General features: G+C 42.4%; 1 protein-coding gene across 3 annotated transcripts in view; it reads right to left on the bottom strand.

Moving 5' to 3' along the window:
- Ctnnd2 (catenin delta 2) overlaps window positions 1-20,645 on the bottom strand; it is a 752,815-nt gene that overhangs the window by 337,008 nt on the left and 395,162 nt on the right. For all 3 annotated transcript variants that reach the window (XM_041632036.1, XM_041632037.1, XM_041632038.1), the window contains 2 exons: window positions 13,787-13,959; window positions 1-68 (listed from right to left, as the gene is read on the bottom strand). The exon at window positions 1-68 is cut by the window's left edge and continues 488 nt beyond it. In XM_041632036.1, the coding sequence (XP_041487970.1) occupies window positions 1-68; window positions 13,787-13,959 (241 nt within the window). The remainder of the gene's footprint in view (window positions 69-13,786; window positions 13,960-20,645) is intronic.

Raw genomic sequence — 20,645 nt, 5'->3', positions numbered from 1 at the left:
TCCCGCGGAGGCGGAGGTGGCGGTGCAGGCTCGGACCCCGCCAGGTGCCCCGCGCGACCGGTCGTGCCCTGTTCCGGGAGAGCAGAGAACAAGCGCGCTCAGTGCTGGAGAGGCAGCCGCCCACCCGCCCCGCGCGGCAGCAAAGGACAACTTCTGCACCCAGAGCCGCGGGAAAGGCAGGCTCCAGGAGGAGAGGGACGCTAACTCACGCCCAATCTAATTCCTTTCCAAGGAGAAAGGAGCGGGTTAGTTAAGGCAGGCTGACAAAGGGCAAGAGGCAAGCCTCTGCTCAGCATTCCAAGAGGTTTTAGTCACAGTGAAAAAAAAATTAAAGGCCACCCAACCGGTGATCGTCCAGAACGCCCTCCCTATCTGGCAGTTTTAATGAAAACTCCAGGCATTAAACGCTCCCATTATTTCGGGAGACACACTTTCAGTCACCAAAAACTGACTGAACCGCATCTTAGATCGAGGACGTAAGAGATGCACTTCTTAGAATTTATTCTGACCCCTTGCTGTTAAGACTCTTGGGGGGGGGGAGTTAAACGGAGGGAGAAATGCTACCTCACAAGAGTAAGCTTGGTTTTTCAATATAAAAAAAAAATTAGAGGAAGCAGGTAAATTAAAATTGAAATGACAAAAAGCGCTTCTCTTTTCTGGATTTTAAAAGTGGACTCTCGAAGGCTCAGTCCGTGGCCTCTCCAGCAGGCTCCTAGGAGCCCCTGCAGTTGCCTCTTTCAACTGAAAGCCAGTTGCTTTCCAGCACTTAGAACAAAAAAGACAAGGGCTTGGGTGGAGTTAGATCACTGAGGGGAAAGGTGGTTTCCTTGAATAGTGTTGCGATAGATTTGCATCACAATGAAAGCCCCACAGGGTCAACCACTTCTGGGGGAAAAAGTCTTGATCCTTCAAGCTTCCCCTCAGGGGACCAGAAAGGGTCTGGGAGTCCCCTGGTGTGTGAAATGCTAGTAGCATTGCTCCCTGTGTTGGAGAAGCTGGAAAAGAAGGCTTGGGAACAAAGACTTCTGTTTGGGCTGGGAAGAGAGCAAGGAGCTGGAGGGAAGAGGGGCAGAAGAGATGGTACGTGCTCTCTATAGAACATTTTAGTTGTGTCTTTGCCCTTTGGGATGGCATTTGGGATGGCTGGGCACTTGGTCTGCACACACACAGCATTCCCAATTGTGGCTGGGATGTTAGGAGAAACGCTGAGAGCTTAGCCATACAGCATCAAGTTCCTCTACTAAGAATAAGTTGGGATTTGGAGCGACATCTCAGTTATATCTTGCCTCAGGAGCTTGAGGAGTCCAGGTTGATTCCTAAAACCCACCTTTAAGGAGGGGCAAATGGGGGTCCTGCTTACAAGGGAGCTGGACAGTTTAAGCATCCCTGGGGCTCACTGGCCTGCCAGCATAGCTTCTTACGGATAGTTCAGGACCAATGAGAGACCCTGTTTGTGGTGGAAAGGTGTACAGAAGTCAGGGATTGACACTTGAGGCTATCTCCTGTCCTTGCCCCAACCCAGGCACAGGCCACATGCACAGGCGTAGACACACATTCACACTTATATGCACACTCCAAACACAGCTTTGGGTGAGGGAGAAAACCATTTGTTAAGAGACATTCTCAGTGGAAGGTGTATGTGTGTATTTCTCACACATTTGTTTATATACCATGTGTATGCTTAATATGAATTTCATAGGGGCATTATGTATACCCAGCTGAACTGGAATCGTTTTTAGCTTAACAGTAAAAGCAAAAGCAGAAGGCAAGCCCCAAGTGTGTACTCGAAAATGTCTCTCTAGCCACCACAGTAGGACCTTGTCCACAAAGGACACCTCAGTAGCAGTTGCTGCGCACATGAAGGAGGGGTTCGCAAGCTTGGCGCATGGCTTTGGCCTTGACAGTTTTAAGGACGTACAAGCTCTGCAGAACTCCCTTATTACCCTGGTTCCCAGGGTTGTGGTCCAGTCTCACTCAGAGAAGTTTGGAGCTTCTCCCCCAGCAGTAATTCGGAGCATGGAACGTAACATCCTAAATTGAACTGTAGGTGCAAACTGCCAGAGGAACTTCCAATACATTTTAGAGCAGCCATGACTTACCCTAGACATTTAATTCAGACATATGAAGGTAGGACCTAAGCGACAGGGAAGCCACCCACTTCCCAGGAGATTTCAAAGCCCAACACACACAAGAACCACTTCTTAGAGCTGTCGTTTTTCAGAAGGTGCTGCGTATTCAAGCAACAGCATGGTTACCTTGAACAGAATAGGAACTCTGCTGGAAGCCAAGCTCTCTCTGTTTGGACAAGCTCTCTAGGTGACCGAGTCACCACCAAACACTGAGAACCACCAATGAAAAACCTGGTTCTGGGGGTCTGAAGCAGGTCCTGGAGCTAGGATTTCTAACAGTGTGCCAAGGAAGGTAGACAGCACTGACCTGAAAAAAATTGTGACAAGCACATAGACAATTTCCTTCTGAGGCTCTGCTATGTTTGTTGACCAGGATCTCTGCACCGTGGTACCCAGCTAGTAAGTGGTGGGAGAGCTTCATACAGGAAGATAATGGTGGGAAAATAAGGTTTAGGGGAGCACCCTGCTTACAATAAAACACTTTGTTATGTCTTCTATGGCACTAATAATCACCCTCAAATACATTACTGATGGCATTACACGGCATACTTCTTTAATAAATACTGATAAATATAATTAATTGAGGTGCAGCTGCCATTCCTTTTTGCGGCAGATGGAAGTTGATATGGAGACAGACAACTAGTAAGAGTGTAAAGAATAAATCATTGTGACCCACTTAGCTCTCAGATGTGCGGGACCCACCTTCTCTCAAAGCTCGGGAATATCATGGAAGAACGAGCAAAAGATGGTAAGAGTCAGGGAATAGGGAGGAGTGTTCTGCAATTGTGTCTTCTGGACTCTCCAGGACCTTTGCAACAACAGGTGGCTGCCTGCAGAAGACCTTAGTAAGCTAAAGTCAGTCCCTGCACGAATGGGACCTTACATCCAAAGGTTCCACCCAGGAGATTTGCTGAGGAATGGAGAATCTCTTTGCTTTAGGGGTGTGGCCCTGGGAGGCTGTCTATGCTCCTGTGGATGACCATATATTCATGCCCATACAGACAGCACTAATTGTACTGGTTGGATTTCAAAATGAGAAGAGGACATGAAGTTGGATGGAGTATGTTGGGGTCTGAAAAGAGCAGAGGGCAAATAAGGACCAGGAGTGAGGGGCATGTGTATGATTTTAAAACAGTGTATGCATGTATGAAATTCTCAAGGGATGTATACTTTTTTATGTGTCTTTTTACAGTAGATAGAGGCTACTATAAAGACCCACAGCTAGTGAATATTTATAGAATTAATGACTGTGTTTTCCTAGCCCCACTTGGTACATTACAACGCAGCCCCTATACTTAAGGTTCAAGGATCATTGCTGAAGAGGAGTGGTGAGATCTTAAGAGCCAGGGTGATGGAGGAAGGTCATTGGCCAATAAAGAAACTGCTTGGCCCTGTGGGTGGAGTAAACAGAACAAAATGCTGGGAGGAAGAGGAAGTGAGGTCAGAGTCTCGACATCTCTCCTCTCCGGAGCAGACGCCTGAGAGAGACGCCATGCCCCGCTCCCGGGATGAGCCATGCCCCGCTCCCGGGCAGACACAGGGCATGAAGCTCCAACCCAGGATGGACTAGGCTAGAATCTTCCCGGTAAGACCGGTTCTCACAGATTATTAGAGATGGGTTGATCGGGATGTGAGAATTAGCCTGTAAGTGCTAGAGCTAAAGGGCCAAGCAGTGCTTAAAAGAATACAGGGTCTGTGTAATTATTTTGGGGCATAAGCTAGCCGAGCAGGTGGCCGGGGTGCTGGGAATGCAGCCCCGCCGCCCTTATTACTTCACCAGGGCACCAAGACAAGGCATCTACTGGGAGATAATGTCTTTTATATGTGAGAGGGACACTGCACCAATGAAATCTAAACAATGTGGCTGCCTAAACATGATTTGCAAAATGATCACACAAGTTGACGTCCCAATATGTCAATGCGGATAGAGGAAATCTCACAAGGCTCCAGCCCTAGATGAAGACCTACAGGCTGCTGAGAGAGGAAGAACCAGGTTTCTCCAAGGGTGAGCTCCCTGAGTGATGGTGCAATCCCAAGTGGTCATCCCTAAATAATACTTGTACATATCCTGGACGGACTTGGCTCCCGCTACCTCCCCCCTCTCTGTGTGTGTAAGACAATTCTAATTAAAGAAGAAGAGGCCATAAATTTAAGAGGTGACATGATTTAAGAGTTGGAGCATGGAGGGGGAGGAGTATAAATAATGTACATGCAAGTCACTTGTATTTTTGATAAAAATAATTTTAAAAGGAACTAACTCAATTAATAAGCTGACTAACTAATAAAATAGGAAAATTAGTCAATATCTCTGCATTCGAATGATGTGTGAGCCAGGAAAGGTATAGTTTGTACACACCTTCCCTTTCAGTTGGTCTTCTGGAATGTCTAATCTGAGAGTACTAATTCTGTTGAATGTTAATAATAGCTTCCTCAAATGGCACCCAATTCAGTAGAAATTTTGGAAAATGCCATATTACCTCTAGACATTTTGAAAGCAAAGGTATCCAACTCAAAAATAGGCATATAGAAGGATTTTGGTGAGATTTTTGGAGAAGGGGAAGGAGAAAGAGGCAATGGCATTTTGCATTCTCTGAAGCAGTAAGTCCTGTTATTCACTGTGCAGTGAAATGAGAATTTAACATAGTCTGCTGTTTCCATTTGTGTAAAAGCCTCCATCACTTGGCCTTCCCAGGATGCCAGCCTTACTAGTACCTGTTGAGCAGAATGGCCATGCACAGGGCAGTGTCCTGACTGGTATGTCCCAGTACAGCTGCCACTAGGTAGACAAGCTCCCTGAGTGCTTCACATGCTGCCTGTCAGCTGAAGATCTGTTTACCATACATATGATTAATCTCAATTTACATAGTAACATGTGACTGGAGACTACCTTATTGGGCTGCACAGCTGCACAAGCCCATCTTCAGCTGGTGACAAATGGTCCAGAGGTGCTGCGGTCCATCACAGAGGCTGATGGAGTAATAAATGTCTAAGAACAGCTCATCATTTGTGCAAAAATGGGGATCTGGGAGCATGTAGCCACTTCTGTTTCATTGCATAAATTCATTTAGTAACTCTTCACCAGTTTGGGAGCCATAAGGCTGCAGTTCAAACCCACTTCACAGTTCATAGGATAGTTTATTATAACCACTGTTGAACTGAAAACAATACACAATAGATGCCAAGACCCTAACCCACTCCTCTAGGGGTTCAGCTGTACCTCAAGCATGAGTTGTACACTAAATATGTAGGCCTACTTTTCAGATTAGATTTTAGCCAGAATTTGATGTTTTAAAAATTAAGGGCTGAGACCCCTTTTATAGTGATGTTTGTAAGCAATGATAATGGAAAGAAATGTGTCATTGTTGAAGAGGCCCTTAAGGAACAATAATAATAAAACACATTTCACAAGAAATTGGAGCAGAGTGGGTCCTGATGTTGTCCTTGGCCATGGTTCTGGATGCTGGCAGGGGCTGTTCCTACCTATACCTGCCTTCATAGTTCTTTGGATTAGTCCAGGAACAGCAGTTTCTTTGTCTCTGGAGAAAGTGGAGATCCACCTCTTCGGAACTAAGAAGGAAGTAGGTATCAGAGACAAACAGCTATCCAGTAGGCAATATGACTGAATAGCGTCCAGCAGGCTGGATCTCGGTACCTGCTCAGTGTAGTTCTAGTTTTATCTAGTTATTGTTAGAAAATCATTAAAAAATAGTAAGCATCACTCATAAATGTTTTTATAAAAAATTGCGTATCTCTTTGAATGTAAGTTTTAGTTGGGGCAGACAGAATATACTATAGTTATAAATTTTATATTCTATTTTTGTGTTTGTGTGTGTGTGTGTTGCCTATTTGTTATAGCCTTCTCTGTAGGTGTTCAATAGATTCGTGCCTTTTTGATAGAACTGTTGAGTACAGGATATACTGTCCAATCACTACTGAAAGACACTGGACAAGGCACACATGGCTTCCAAACAGAGTCCAAGGTTGACATGTCGGTTCACTCACTGGTCACTAACGAGAGCACCTGCCCGGCACAGTGAGGCGTGCTCTCCAAGCGAGTTTAGCACTTCTCCTGAATATCGTCCTTTTCTGGGATATCATGTCATTGCACTTTAGTGTGTGCTGTGTACTCTCTGGGTCACAAACATGATACTGTTCTATTCTGGAAGAATGGAGACCCTGAGAATATAATGGGTTTAGTTCAGTAAGTTGCACTAGCCTCGATGGCAAGCAGTTGCTTCCTGATCATCGCTCTGAATCATCTACAAAAGAACCAGGGATGGCAACAAGGTCATAAAGGGGACCTTTTCTCAGATCCTGAATGATATTTTATTCTCTTTTCCTGGAATTTTGACAATATAAACAAAGCAAAGTACAGGAAAAGGAGAGAGAGAAGAAAGAAAAACCCCAGTGCTTTTGGCTAGCTCTCCAGTGACCTGACAGCTAACAAGCTCTCAGGAATCTTGGGTTCCAATCATGAGTATACCATGACACTAAATGAAACCACATCTTATAAAACAGGGTCTGATTTATGGCAGTCCTTGCGAGGACACTGTGAGAACTGCCAAGTTCTCTGAAGTAGTCATAAGACCCCCGGCTCTGGGATAGGAATGATGCTTGCCCAGAATGCTAGGCAGCTAGCACAGTGAGGTCAGGAATGGACAACTGAAGTCACTGGTTGGTGGCTTCCCAAGATGAACCTCTTGAATGCCTACTACAGTCTGTGACCTGCTTTTTTTTTTTAAAGCATACTTTTTCCTTTCCCAGTTTCCTGTGGTTATGATACATGAGCAGACCTGTCACTAAAGGTGCCCCCTCTGAAGACAGCTCTGAATGGTGGTGACTAAGTTTTCTATTGGAAGAAGCGCTTCTGGGTCAGCGCAGGGTCATTGAAGGAAAATCTGGACAGCACATATCAAAGGAAGCAGAGACTCCGCATCCAGGCTGTCCAGAGAGTTGTGGGGATGCAGCCCTGACTTGAATCAGGAAGCAGAGCCTCCACATGCAGGCTGTAGAAAGAGGTGCAGCAATGTAGCCCTGGCTTGCATCAGAAAGGCCTTGGGCTGACACTTGCAGGAGCTATCTTAACACAGTGTGGTCTAGGTGATTTCAAAGTGATAAGAAAGTAAAGTGATGACCAGTCATTCAGTGACGCATGGAAGCCAGACTGAAGGACAAGGCACTGCAATGACATCTTTGGAGACATTGATTTCTCACTGAGAACCATCAGGTAAGGTGATTTTGTAACAGCAGCTCTGTGCTGATTGAAGCTTTAGAGAAGTCATTGTGCTTTCTCAGGAGCCATTTGTCTAGCGCTCAGGAGTTCACACAAGCATGGACAAAGCCATCGGCTCTCCAACCTTTCAAATGAGAAAAATCACCAACTCTAAAAATGCAAATGGCTTTATTAATGCATTATATGAAATGTAACTACGAGGATAAATTTACATCCCCAAATATGTTCTCTGAATTTACTCTCTGGATTGTAAAAAAAAAAAAAAAAAAAAAAAAAAATGGCTTCTGCATTACGACCATTGTCCATAGGAATACAATACCTTTTCCTCTGCAGTGGTCTGTCTATAAATTCAAAGAAGAAAAATCTTGGTACTGTAAGAAAGATTTGATTTTGGGAACAGTCAAATAAAATGCTGTGATGCTTGTCTAGAGATTCTCTCAAGGGTCCTGGCTTTGATAAAAACTGATAAACAACATAAAGAAAAGAGACAGCTTCTAGGTACAGGGCCCGCATTGTCCCCGATGGCATTAGCTGCCACGGTGGGTACCATAAATGGAAAATGAAGGGCTAGTAAAATTGAGGGCAGCATCTCACTGACAAATTCAACTTTATTGAAAAAATGAAGATAGTTATTTTTCCCCCTTGAGTTAAAATGTCACAAGACCAAATATTAACTGTGGATCACCATGGAGACCACCCTCATTGCTACAGTGCTTACTTTTTACCCAAGTAAATTTGGAAAGTAGTGAATGGAGGAGGAAGGGAGCAGGAAGAGGGTGAGGACAGAGGGAAGAGGAGAACGAGCAAGAAGAAGGCCTTGCTTTGGCTGGCTTCTGGGAACCTGTTGCTAATGCTGGGATGCCTTGTTCAGCCTTAATACGGGTACACTTGATATATCATGCTTTGTTGACACCCATGGGAGGCCTGCCCCTTTCTGAACAAAGGTGGGGGGTGTGGATTGAGGAGGAAGTTAAAGGGATGGTTGGGGGATAGAATAGGGGATAAGAGGGGAAGCTGTGGTAAGGATGTAAAATAAAGGTAAAATTTTAATTGATAAAAAAGAAGGGAGCAGTTGACAGTCAAGCTGATGGGACAAAGTGATATATCATATGACACACCAAAGCCTCCAGTGGCATCAGGACGGGTGAGGAGGTGATGGAGACGCAAGAGAGGAGGAGGATAAGCAGAGATTTTGCTGGTTTGGGTGTGGTTTTCAGTTCTGTTATGGTTTATTGGTTTTTTGTTTGTTTGTATGGGTTATTCTGTTGCTGTTGCTTGCTTGCTTGCTTGCTTAATTTGTCTTGTTTTCTTTCATGAATGGGGGATGCAACAGGGATGAGGGGGGACTAGGAGTGGACTGGGAGGTGAACAGAATTGGGGTACATGATGTGAAACCCCCAAAGATTCAATAAAGAAGTTTTAAAATATATAAATAAACAAACAAACAAATAAATAACTAAAAGGTGTGGAAGAAGAGAGGAGAGAGATTGAGAGGACACATCAGAAATACTGAGAGATTCCCCCTGCCTTCCCCAGCCATTGGGCCCCTAGCAATCCTAGCAATGCAGACAGGAGGTACTACCAAGTATCCAAACTTTCCAGTCTTAAATCCTTAGGATTTAAAGATGTCATTAGAACAAATATGGTGCTACTTGGTTCCTCAGATACTTGCTTTTCCTGTCTTTTATCCTCCCTTTAATAAAAATTTGATAGGTTCATTAGCTCATAAATATTCTAATAAGCATTTTATATATAACCATTTCTATAAGCCCCAATAGAAATAAAAGTGGAGAGGAAACATGAAACAATGACATAAAGATTCCATAAATATTTATCATAAATGATATATAGGCAGGGTATCTTAGTGACATGTCTTTTCAAAGTCTACATGAACACTGGCAAAAATTTATCACATAAGACTTTCACTTTAGCACAAAGCTCCATCAGTACAATTCTAATAATCTAAATATTTGCACAGAAAAGGAAATATTCGCTTGGAACACAGATATACACTCCCTGCAATACAAAAACACTTCAATTGTCAAAGCCAGATTAAAAATATTTATGCTAGAAAGGGAAAACAGGCGAGAAGATTTGAAAGTCATGCAAGAAATGCAGATTTACAAGAAGCAAATATTTTAAGACTATCAGGAAAAAAAGTCAAAACCAAAATCAAAGCAAAACCCTCCTGCCAGAGCCCACAGATAAGCCAAGGAAAATGCATAAAACAACATGCTTTCTCCTCTAAAGGTTGCATGCTGGATGCAGTCTTTGCATTCGACACAAGGCTGTGTTTGCTAAATGTACTGATAACTTGTCTATCAAAGTACTACTTCAAGATAATTTATCTTATAACTAAGCAAGTAATAATGGCCTTTCCCATGCTGAGATGAAGACAATGCCTAATTGGTAGGAACTGTCTTCTCCTCCGCACCCTAGGGGAATTTAGGGTCTACCCTACCATCACTAATAAAGTAGCCACCTACTGGCCAGTGTTCCAACAATGTACTCATCCACCTCTGGGAGACCTGAACATCGGCATATCGATGATTATGATATAGCATACACAGGGACTTTAAAAACATGAAGTCAGTGTAACATTAAACAGACAGGCCACATTGAAAAGAAATGAGGAATTTTGTTCTATGGAAAAGCTTGTTGCTCTTCTAGAATGTCCACTACTGTTTGGGGTCATCTTAGAAACCTGCCATATGACTCTCAGCTTCCTGCAGGCCACTTCCCTGGAATCACCATGGCTATTCCAGTCCTTCCTGGAAACATGTGAATGGCTTTAAAAGAAATAAAAAAATCTCTCAGCCCCGATACTACTTTTCCAGGGTTGTGTCCTCAGATATGTAATTTCATATTTCCATTTATTTTGTTTCTTTTAGGAGTGACTTGCTGGATGATTGTACTTTATGTTTAGACGTGAGAAAAATCATTTTTTAGAGTGGTTCTTTTATAGGCTGTATGTACAGCATCTCAAGTAGGGCACAGAAAATGTTGCATGCATGGAAGTGAGCAAAACATAGAGGCTAGCTAACTCCTTCTCCAACCTACTCAGAAGCTGATTGGTATCAGTACGTAGAGGCTAACTCCTCGTTCTCCAACCTACTCAGAAGTTGGTGTGGTATCAATACGGTGAATCTCCCTGACGCTGGAAGAACCTGGTGGAATTTTGTGGGCCTTAGGCCAGTTATGGAGGACATAGACATTAATTACAGTAGGCAAAACTCTGCATGGAATCACACTAATGGGGCCCTTTAATGCAACAATATATGACAGGACTGTCCCTTGATACATATTGTCATGCTCGGCTCAGACACCTACTCTAAGATGAGCTCTACCAAGGATCCACTAAGTCCCCTGACACTTTGCAAATCTGTGCACCCTGTTCTGGCTGCCCCACCTACATGTTGTTTTATTGATATGCCAGACAACTCCACCCGGAGGCCATTACACTCACCATCCCCCAGGTAACCATGTATCTCTCCTGTGTGCCCTTACCTAAATGTCTCCTCCATGAAATTCTATAGTGTTTTATTTTCCTCTCTGAATATTACCCTATTCTGTGTCCATTTCCTTCCCTCTGTGACCATCACCTTCTAATATAAGATATATACTATGCACGGTGCTTATTTGAAGTGTTGATTGTCTTGTTTTCATGCATACTGCTAGAATAAAGGGTCCCTGAGGACCAGAACCATGTCTATTTTCTATACTTCACCATCCAAAGAACACAGACTCGTGATATACAGTAGCATAGAATAAATGTCTTGAAGAATCGATGAATAACAGGGTCATAGATTAAGTAAATGGGAGGGAAGCTCAGACTGCTTATAAGAGCCAACATTGGCTGAGAAGAAGCAAGCAGATAGGGGCAGCAATCCACAAAGCCTGCTGGAAAACTGTAAGTGGGCAACTTGGATGAGCAGAGCCTCCGAGATGGAAAAGAGAGATCTGGAGGTAAAATAGGCTACATCACTTCCTGGATGTGACATTTGCCGGGTGGGCTGCATATCTGCTGTCCTACAATCAACTGCATGAATTCACTGTAGCATCTGAAGAAAGTCTAGGCAGTAACAGAGAGGAGCTGTCTGACAGTGATTCCTTTTACTGACGGGGCTCTGAGAGGACACGAGGACAGAATCCATCCCCAAGGCCTACTGCAGAATTAGCAATGGCCGTTCCACAAACTTTTAGGAGGCTGGAGAAACTAGAATCTTTCTAAAAGTTGAAACTGGAATCTTAAACACCGATGACACTGCTTCACAGTTACAGTGGGGCAGGATCCTCGAGCAAGACCGAAACAATTCACATCACTTCAGAACTTCCATTTGTAGAGAGAATGGGTAAACATGTTTACTGTTGATTACTGACCATCCATTAGCCATGGTTTGGCTTACTCACCCTTGCAACACTTCTTAACTCCTGGACATTCAAACAATTAATCCTGCTTGAAGGAGCGATGTAACACCATTGCGAATATTGACCAGAAAATATCACAGGGGCTTTGGAAAACCAATGGATCTGAATGAGAAATTTCTGAAATGGGGTCTGGCTGGAACCCTAATGGTTTGGTAAAATGACTAGTTTTCTGGTTCAGCATTTGTACGTTATTACTTTCAAATTACAGGCCTTCTGGGCTATCCAGCAAAGCAGCTGCTTGTAGACAACACCAATAACCAGCAAGCTTCTTAGAGTTAAGCTGGTCAGCTCCTATCTCAGCTCTGCTGGGGAAAGTTCACAGTCCATCTGGACTTCTTGATCCCATCTCTCTACACCACAGCATCTGTCTCTCTACACCACAGCACTGGGCTCCTGCTCCAGCTACGTCTGAGCACTCTCACTCACTGGCATCTTCACAGCACAACCAGGATGGCGCCCTGTACACAGCTGTGACATCCTGACAAAGATTCAACTTTCACGGGAGGCAGATAGTCAAACATTCGAGTCCATGAGCAGCTTTATAATTCACTTTTATCTACTCGGCTACAGCCCAGCACACAAGACTGCAACATTTACAAAACCGCACCTGTCAAGGCTTTGGGAAAAAGTCATTTGTGAATACAATTATCAGAATGATTTCACTTTAAGGAACAAAATGCACAGTGACATGTGATCGCTGTAGTGGCTTTATGAGGTCACTGTAATCTAATCTCTCTGCATACATTGCGGGGTCCACCTGGCCTTCGAGGTCCTACTGCTACGGAAAGGAGAGCCTGCTTTCAAGCACCTCTAAGCTTTGTTGGAAAGACACCTGGGTGAATAATACAAGTCAGTGAAAGAGATGGGCTAGAGAACCCAGTGATAAGTCCTAGCACTTGGAAATGGGTCCTGGTAAGTGCAGTACTCAGTTAGTGCCTAAGAAACGACTAACCTCATTTAAAAGCTGGAAGCTGCTGGTCCTTTATTTTAGGGTCAAAAGCATATAATTTCAGAATGTCTTGTATAGATGAAAATATGCTCAAAATTTCATTAAAGAAGATAACTATAGAATATATTAGTTCTGGTGGATTGATTAACTATTTAGAATTTAATAATATAATATATAATATTTTATTTATGTAATAATATAATGATTACATTTAATTTATAATTTAATATATAATACATCCGAATCATAAAAACAAAAATGTTACTTACACACACACACACACACACACACACACCACATACACATAGACATGAGATTTTCTTTTAGGTTGGTATAAAAGTTTTCAAAGGACAATGTGTGTGTGTGTGTGTGTGTGTGTGTGTGTGTGTGTGTACCTGTGCATGCGTATGTATGCTTCCCTGTGCATAAGTACTCCATGTGTTAGATCTGGCTGCTTTTAACCAAGTTGTCTTTAACTACAGATAATGAATTTATGAAAGTGTAAGAATACTTTCGTGCCTTAAAGAAACAATTGAGGGTATACTTCAAAATCTGACTTGACAAAGTGTAACTATTCCTAAGGTAATCTCAATTATCTACAGTCTACTTCCATATCCTTGATTAAGAGTTTATACCGGCCTTGATAGGATTAACTTCAAAGAATAAGTGCATGACTTTTTTTTTTCTTTTTAAGGATACAGACTATTGTCTGTTTCCCAGGTAAACTCAGAGATCCAGACTGTCTGATCTACTGATAACACAGATGTCAGTCTGGTAACTATATGCTCATTTATATATCCATGCAGCTAAATACATACAACAGAGACACAAGGTTAGCAATTCACAGATATTCTAAAGAAAATGTTGCCCGTTCTGTATTACTCCACACTCCTAGTTTGATATTTCTTCAACTCATTCACAGCAAAGGACCTTTTGTAAGTTGTTCAACACATTCACAGAGACCTTCTGGATCTCACTTCCTTATGTCCCTGGCTCTGCCACTGCTCCCTGGGAGCACACCCCCACAAAGGAGCAAAGGACCCTTACCTGGCTGAAGCTCTGGGCGGCAGCTCGGGCTTGTGTGCTGCGTGCTGGGAGCTGAGAAGGGGCTGTGTCACCCAGGGCCAGGGTCTGGTTGCTATGGTAGCTGGCAGGATACTGGAAAGACCCTTCAGGTTTGGAATTGAGCTGAAGTGCACTCTGGGAGAGCAGGCTGGGTCCTGCGTTGAAAGTCATTTAGAGCAGTCAGTGACAGTCTCGGTGAAGCAGAAATGACATGTATTATTTATTGAGAGTAGCCTAGAATTATCACACGCACATGACTTCTACGCTTTGAATTCTGAGAACTAAAATGACCATATAATTTAGCTCCAGATGAGATGAGTGTGTGTGTATGTGTGTGTGTGTGTGTGTGTGTGTTAAAAGTTCTCAGAGGAGTAGATTTTTCAAATGATCTCATCCTGACCTACATAGAGATATTTCTTATGAAGCAAATTAATCAAGTAGTTATTTTTGGATCAGACAATATCAGAAACATTTGAAATAATGTAAAAAAAAGCTTCATCTTTTTTGTACATTTTAATTGCATTAATATAATTATATCTCACACTTCATGACTGGCATGCTAAAACACTCAAAAACCTTCTGATCAGTGAGAGCTTCCTTTGTATGAATAATGATGTAATACCACAGTGCCAGAGAGCAGACAGTGCTTAAAATATTAATAGCTGTTCATACGATGTAGGATTCACCCTGGTCTCATATAGTCCCTGTGGACTAGTTATCTCTGCCATCACAGAAAATGCTCAGCAGGAGAACAAAGAAAAAGTTATGGTGGTAAGACTGACGCTGTCAACATGGCGTGCATTATATGGCACGAGGGGAGGATGGGCAGGTCCTGGCCTTAAAATTTCATCATATTTTGCACATACAATTTGGCTTTATTTTCTTGTGTTTCACTTGCATTGAATTCTTGGAAGAGTTTACACATTTTATTTCAGGAAAAAAATTAAAACCCAAACTTAATATTCACTTTGGGTGCTTAAACCTTCACGGAGAAGTGAGCATGTATTTGCAAGCTTCCCCTGTGTGTGTCTGAGATGGCTGGTGGAGGAATAGTGTTAGGGCAGCTAGAATTTGGCGATACCAATGTCTTTATGTTTCTTTCAACATGGTAGGACACCAGTTCTTCATTCATGCGGAGTAATAAAACATATGGCCTACAGGACAGTCATGAAACATCCTTGACGCTTGCTTTGCTTCTCAAAATAACAGGATCGTTTCTGTTAAGTGAGAAATTTCAGGGTTCTTATTTGTCTTTCAACATGACACTCTCTTTCAGATGAAACCCTGGATTGACAGGGACTATTCTTTGACAACTCTACCTTGCCTATTTTTAGGTATATTGGTTCACATGACCCTTGCCATTTAAGGTCTCTGCCTTCCTTCATTCCCTGTTGGGATTGCAAAGCACAAGGATACCGTTTTAAATTGTGTTTCCATTTAGTCCCAGCCTTATCATGAAAGGTTTTACAAAAGTACAAGTGCAGCTCTTTTTATTTTAACACACAACATCATCCCAAGGAAACAGTATGTATCAGGCAGTTATATTTTCAACAGCTTGCAAAAAGACCAGGTAATCTATTTTGATGGGATTACAAATTTAATTGCCCGGATGACGCTGTCTCTGCGAGGAGAGGCATTGTCTTTCCTTCAGGACAGTAGAACTCCCCTGTCCTGATTACAGTGGTAGAAGCTGCCAGCCATGGCAGAATAAAGAACTCATCTCTCCATTCTAGATAATGGGCAGGCAGAGTTCTGGGAAATCTTTGGAAGCATAGGAGGAAACTCTGTGTGGGGTGGTGGTCTACGGAGAAGAGACAGGTCTTGACTGGAAGTGCAGTGAAGAGATCTGGCCCAGTGCTTTAGTCCTGGTCCTCAGTGAAGACCGTAATGGAAAGAGAGCATGGTGGAAGAGCAATGGCTCTTCCCTACCAGAGAGAGGAAGTTTCACATTGTCTTAGTTTGTTATCTCATTCAGGACAGTAGATGGGCACATAACAGCCTACACTGGGCACACTTTCCTCCTACAGTGCACCTCAAGGGCAAGGAAGGTCATAGCAGACACAACAACAGTGCACAGAATTTGAAATCTCAACAGAGTGAATTAAGAGAGAAACATTAATTTCACATCATTTAACATAATCCACAAAGCAAAATGCCCACATATTTTAACTGTTTGCCTTTTAAGAGAGTATGTGACTTTACTCCAATGAAGTTTCCCTGAACAGCAAGTTAAATAATTTTGTGTCCTATGACTTCACACAATTATTCCCAGAAATGTACAAATGCTGTTTATATAGGATTTTTCAAATAAGTAACATCATGCTCTTTTTCAAAAATGAATTGCCACTAAAATGATGGTTTATCTGCTCCTGAGAAATGCATCATGGGGTAATCAAACCTGCTCATCTTTTATAGAATCAGTCATGTATTTGATCAATACTCAATGAAAACAAACCAGGATTCGCTATCTCATTATCCCGCTAATATATCTCAAGTCCTGAAACTAAGATGTGCTCTGACAATGGTAATTGCCCCAACGAGCAGTATCATCACATCGCAATACTGACATGTCACCTGCCAAGGACAAAACAGTCAGAACAACAGCCCAGGCCCTCTGCAAACCTTCTTCGCACTGTTCATTTGACTTCAAATGAGCAAGATTTTTTTTCTTTCAATTTTGGAAAACATGCATACATGAAAATATAAAAAAGGTTAAAAAAGTCACACAATATCCCTAAATTATTTCATAATGGAAATCAAAATTGCATACAAATTTCCATTACTTGATTAATGTGATGGTGTATTGAGGCAGAAAAATATAAATTTGCCAAAGATTTTTTTAAAGAATTTAGTTTAGGCATTTAAATTATATGTCTTTTCTCCCTTTAGAACTTTTGGATTTATATGTAGAGTTGCTTGGGCTAGTAACAAACTTACGCAATATTCTTGAGGCCGTGGCATGTATGTGTTGGAGGATGATGGGGTAATGTGGAAGAATTTAGTGGGGGAAACAGAAGACATTTTGCCTTAAATTGCATGGATGAAAATGCTGTCTTCAGCACCAATAACTGTACCAGAAGACACTCTAACTCCAAGCAGCTGATGTTGACAGAAAACCGGAGTCACGCTCTGGATGCATGCTTCTAGAAAACTGAGCTGGAAGGTCTAGACTGGTGATTGTAGAGCTCACCAAAGAAGAGTCCTGAACATGGGTCAGAAGTTAATTGGGAAGGACCATTCCTTGAAGGTCAGGGAGACCTGGTCAGTTTGTGTTTCACACAGTCTTTTTGTCCTTGACCAACCAGTCCTTCCCATTCTGACTGGATGGAGGTGAAAAATTTCCAGGAACTGCCATAGTTGATCCCACTACTTCTATAAGATGCAGGGAGCAAGGGCTACTGAACGTGAGGGGAACACTGCAATAGGCTCTCACACATAGAAACTGACTGCAAGAGCACACAGCAGCTTTCCAGAGAGGCTGACTTTACATTTTCATTGTTCCCAGAAGATGAGCAGAGAGGGACAGGCAGAACTGGAGCTGATGTCTCGGGCTCAGTGGCTGAAAATGAGCCCTGACCCTCAGGCTTCTGTCTCCTCTTCCAGGAAGTGCTGTTCTTTAAACCCACAATACTATGTCTCACGCACATGTCAGCATTTCAGGATGAAACAGTCTATAAAACAGACAGGCCCCTGCAGCAGGCAAAGCCTTCACTTCTCAGATTAGATTATTTTCCCAGTCAACTTCTACTTCTGAGTCCCAACCTCAGTAAATACAAAGGCTGGAATGCTATTTTTTTTTTACAAAGAGCTTTAGACCCACTTATAGGTTATATTAACACAGACACCATGATACACAGTCATTTTCTTATGAAATTAACTGGGTACTTTAAGAGTATCTACGAGCACATGTGGTTGACCATGTTCATATGTTTGCAAAGCTTTAAGGAGGCCGTATCTGCAATTTCTAATTCTTATCTGACTTAGATGAACATCTGCTCCAGATATATTAGATCTGTTCCAGGTACATCAAATCCCAATTAAACTACACAGTGTCCAATAACACAGAAAGGCCAGAGGTCCCCTAAGTTATGCCTGCAAGTCATCATTTAAGTCACAACAATGTAAGTAAAATGATGGGGTATGTACTGAAAAAAATCAACCCAGAAGAAGTCAGCAGATGTGGGCTAGTCCTCTTACAGACTCCCACAGCCATATCTATTGGCGGGAGTAGTCATGGGAATAGCAGGTGTTCTTTACTAGGTCCCAAGAACTGTACTGAGCACCTTACACCTATTAACAAATGGACATTTAAAACAGTTTCAGCAGGAATAGCGCTGTAAGTCTCTCTGCCACTGAGGGAACTCGGGAGTCCCCAGCTGAAGTTACTAATTAAATGGTGACACGGGGGGGGGGGTTGTCAAACATGGCTGCCTGGCTTCAGCAGTGCTCTTACCCAAGGCCCTGCATTACTGTGTTGCTTCATATTGTAACTTCTCCAAATGTGAGCATGGAAATTCTTGACTCAAAATTTTATGCGACTTCTGTTTTAGGATACTGTTAGTATTAACTGTCATTACCATGATTCTTAATCATCATCATCCTTATTATTAACTATCTACTTGCCCAATCACAGAGTCACACTCTGCTAGCAATAAAACCCTGAACGGAATTTGTTTTCCTGGAAACACGTCCCAGGGCTGTCTCACATAGTGCTTATCGCTTTCTTTCAACACCCTTCACATTTCTGTTCTGTGGGTGGGGATATCTAATACATCGTTCAGCAAAGTGGCCTGTTGCAGTAAAAGAATTAAGAACAAATGGACACTTAATGTCGCATCCAGGAGTTGAAAAGCTAAAATCTTTGTCAATATGAGAAAGTTGTTCTTGTTTTCTCAACCTGAAATTTCTTTCTTTGCTAACTGCGAAGCTCATTCTCAAATGTCAAATGCTTAAATGTCACCTTCTCCATGAACCTTTCCCTCATGGCAAGCTGTCCAGGGAATATTAGCCTTGTCCTACCATGCTACTTTAGCTGACCCTGTCCTGCAATGCTACTTTAGCTAATCCTGTCCTGCCATGTTACTTTAGTTCGCCACAGACCCAATTCCAAGAAGTTTCAATTGTCATCCTTTGAATTGCATCGCACCAGGAAGGGTCTTGGACAATGGGATGGAAGCTGAAACTATGGGAACGTGGGTACTCCGGTGGCACAGTGGGTTAGCATGGGATACTTTTATAAAAACCACAGGAATCTAAAGCGATGCGATAGCAGGGTGATGCTGAGTGCCAGCAGAGATGGAGAATGGGAACTCCTTTCAGTGCGGACAAAGTCCTTTGCCATGAGTCTGGAATCACAGCAAAAGCAGAGGGACAGCAGGGTGGAAAGGGAGACAGGAGCAAAGAACCCAGCAGACAGGAAACACGTTCGCACAAGGCTGAGTGGCGGGAAGGTGTGTGTTGGACCCATGTGTGGAGACTTCTTGCCTTACTTTTCAGTCCTGGCGCTGGAGAAGATGATGGGACTTCATCTGTAGAGCTTAAAGACACTCCAGGCTCTATGAAACTTGGCTAATGTAATATTTTATCTTTAATAGTTTCCCAAATCATTTCTATAAAAACATGCTTCAATCATACATAAATAAAACGTGAGAGCAGGCGTGTGGCTGTGAAAGTCACCTGTAGAGGCGTGGGAAAACCCGAGGACACAGGTAGACCTTCAAAGGCAGAGTTTAGAGTTCATTTCAAAGAATTATTTACCACTCTAAAAGTACATTAAGAAACAAAAACCCAAAGAGGATTGAGCAACCCTTGAACAGGCGCCCAAAGAAATGTTTTATAAGACTGTTAATTTAGGATAATCAGCAGAAAAATAAACATGCAAATGATGCCCACTCCAGGAAGGGGGATTCCTCACACTCTCAACGTTAGATAAATTTATGTTTCTCAGGAAGACCAGAAATACATTCTGGAGTCAAACTTTTACTTTTTACAAGATAATTTAGAAAACTTTTTATGAAGGCCATGAAAAATAATTATACCAAATCTCACACACCTCTGTAACAGTGGAGATATCGGCATTCAGTTCTGCATTCTTGCTACTTGATCTTTGGAGAAGCATAAAAATGACTTGAAAATGAAGAACTCTTTTGGTTTGTTTGAAATGAGAGGAAACACTTACAGCGATACCAAATGAAAGGGGTAGCAGCTGGCCTATTGCAAACACTAGGCAAGGCTAAGTGGAGCATGTAGTGGTGATTATGTACCAAGGTGTTATTACAAATTACAAAATAAAGGAAAGGACGGGTACTAATTTGTAAGATTATTATGGTCATAGTAATCACAAATTGTTCTGCAGAATATAAACACTGACTTAGTTTAAAATGAACCACGTATCCTTTTTACCTATTGCAACGGTTTCTTCTTCATGGGTTCTAAAAGAACCTGTCATCACTTTCCCAAGACACTTAGAAGGTGTACCTGATGGTGCTAAACTGGTTATATTCTCTCGAATTTCATTAGTTATTTATTTATGAGTTGCCATTTGGAGAAGTTCCAGGGAGGAGGTTCCCAGAAATAGTAGCCCAACCCATCTGCCACCTCAAAATGTACCTGAGGGCAGAACTCCAGGGGCTTCTTTACACAAGCAGGCTTAGAGCTGACGGGGCTGCTCTATGAACAGAGAGGCATTTGCGTTTCACTTCTGTCTCTGTATCCAGAATCTCTACTAGTCCTTGTCAGCTCATTCCAATTTGGAAAATAATTTATGTGATGATTAAAACTTTAATGGTGCACAGATGACCTGGATCACACACACAGACTTTACACTGACTTAAATCCAACA

Source organism: Microtus oregoni, unplaced genomic scaffold, assembly GCF_018167655.1.
Source record: "Microtus oregoni isolate MIOR12 unplaced genomic scaffold, Mior012 000040F_ref0000088, whole genome shotgun sequence".
NCBI lineage: Eukaryota > Metazoa > Chordata > Mammalia > Rodentia > Cricetidae > Microtus > Microtus oregoni.
Note: the sequence above shows the minus strand (reverse complement) of the source record. Positions and strands in the feature narration are given on the sequence as shown.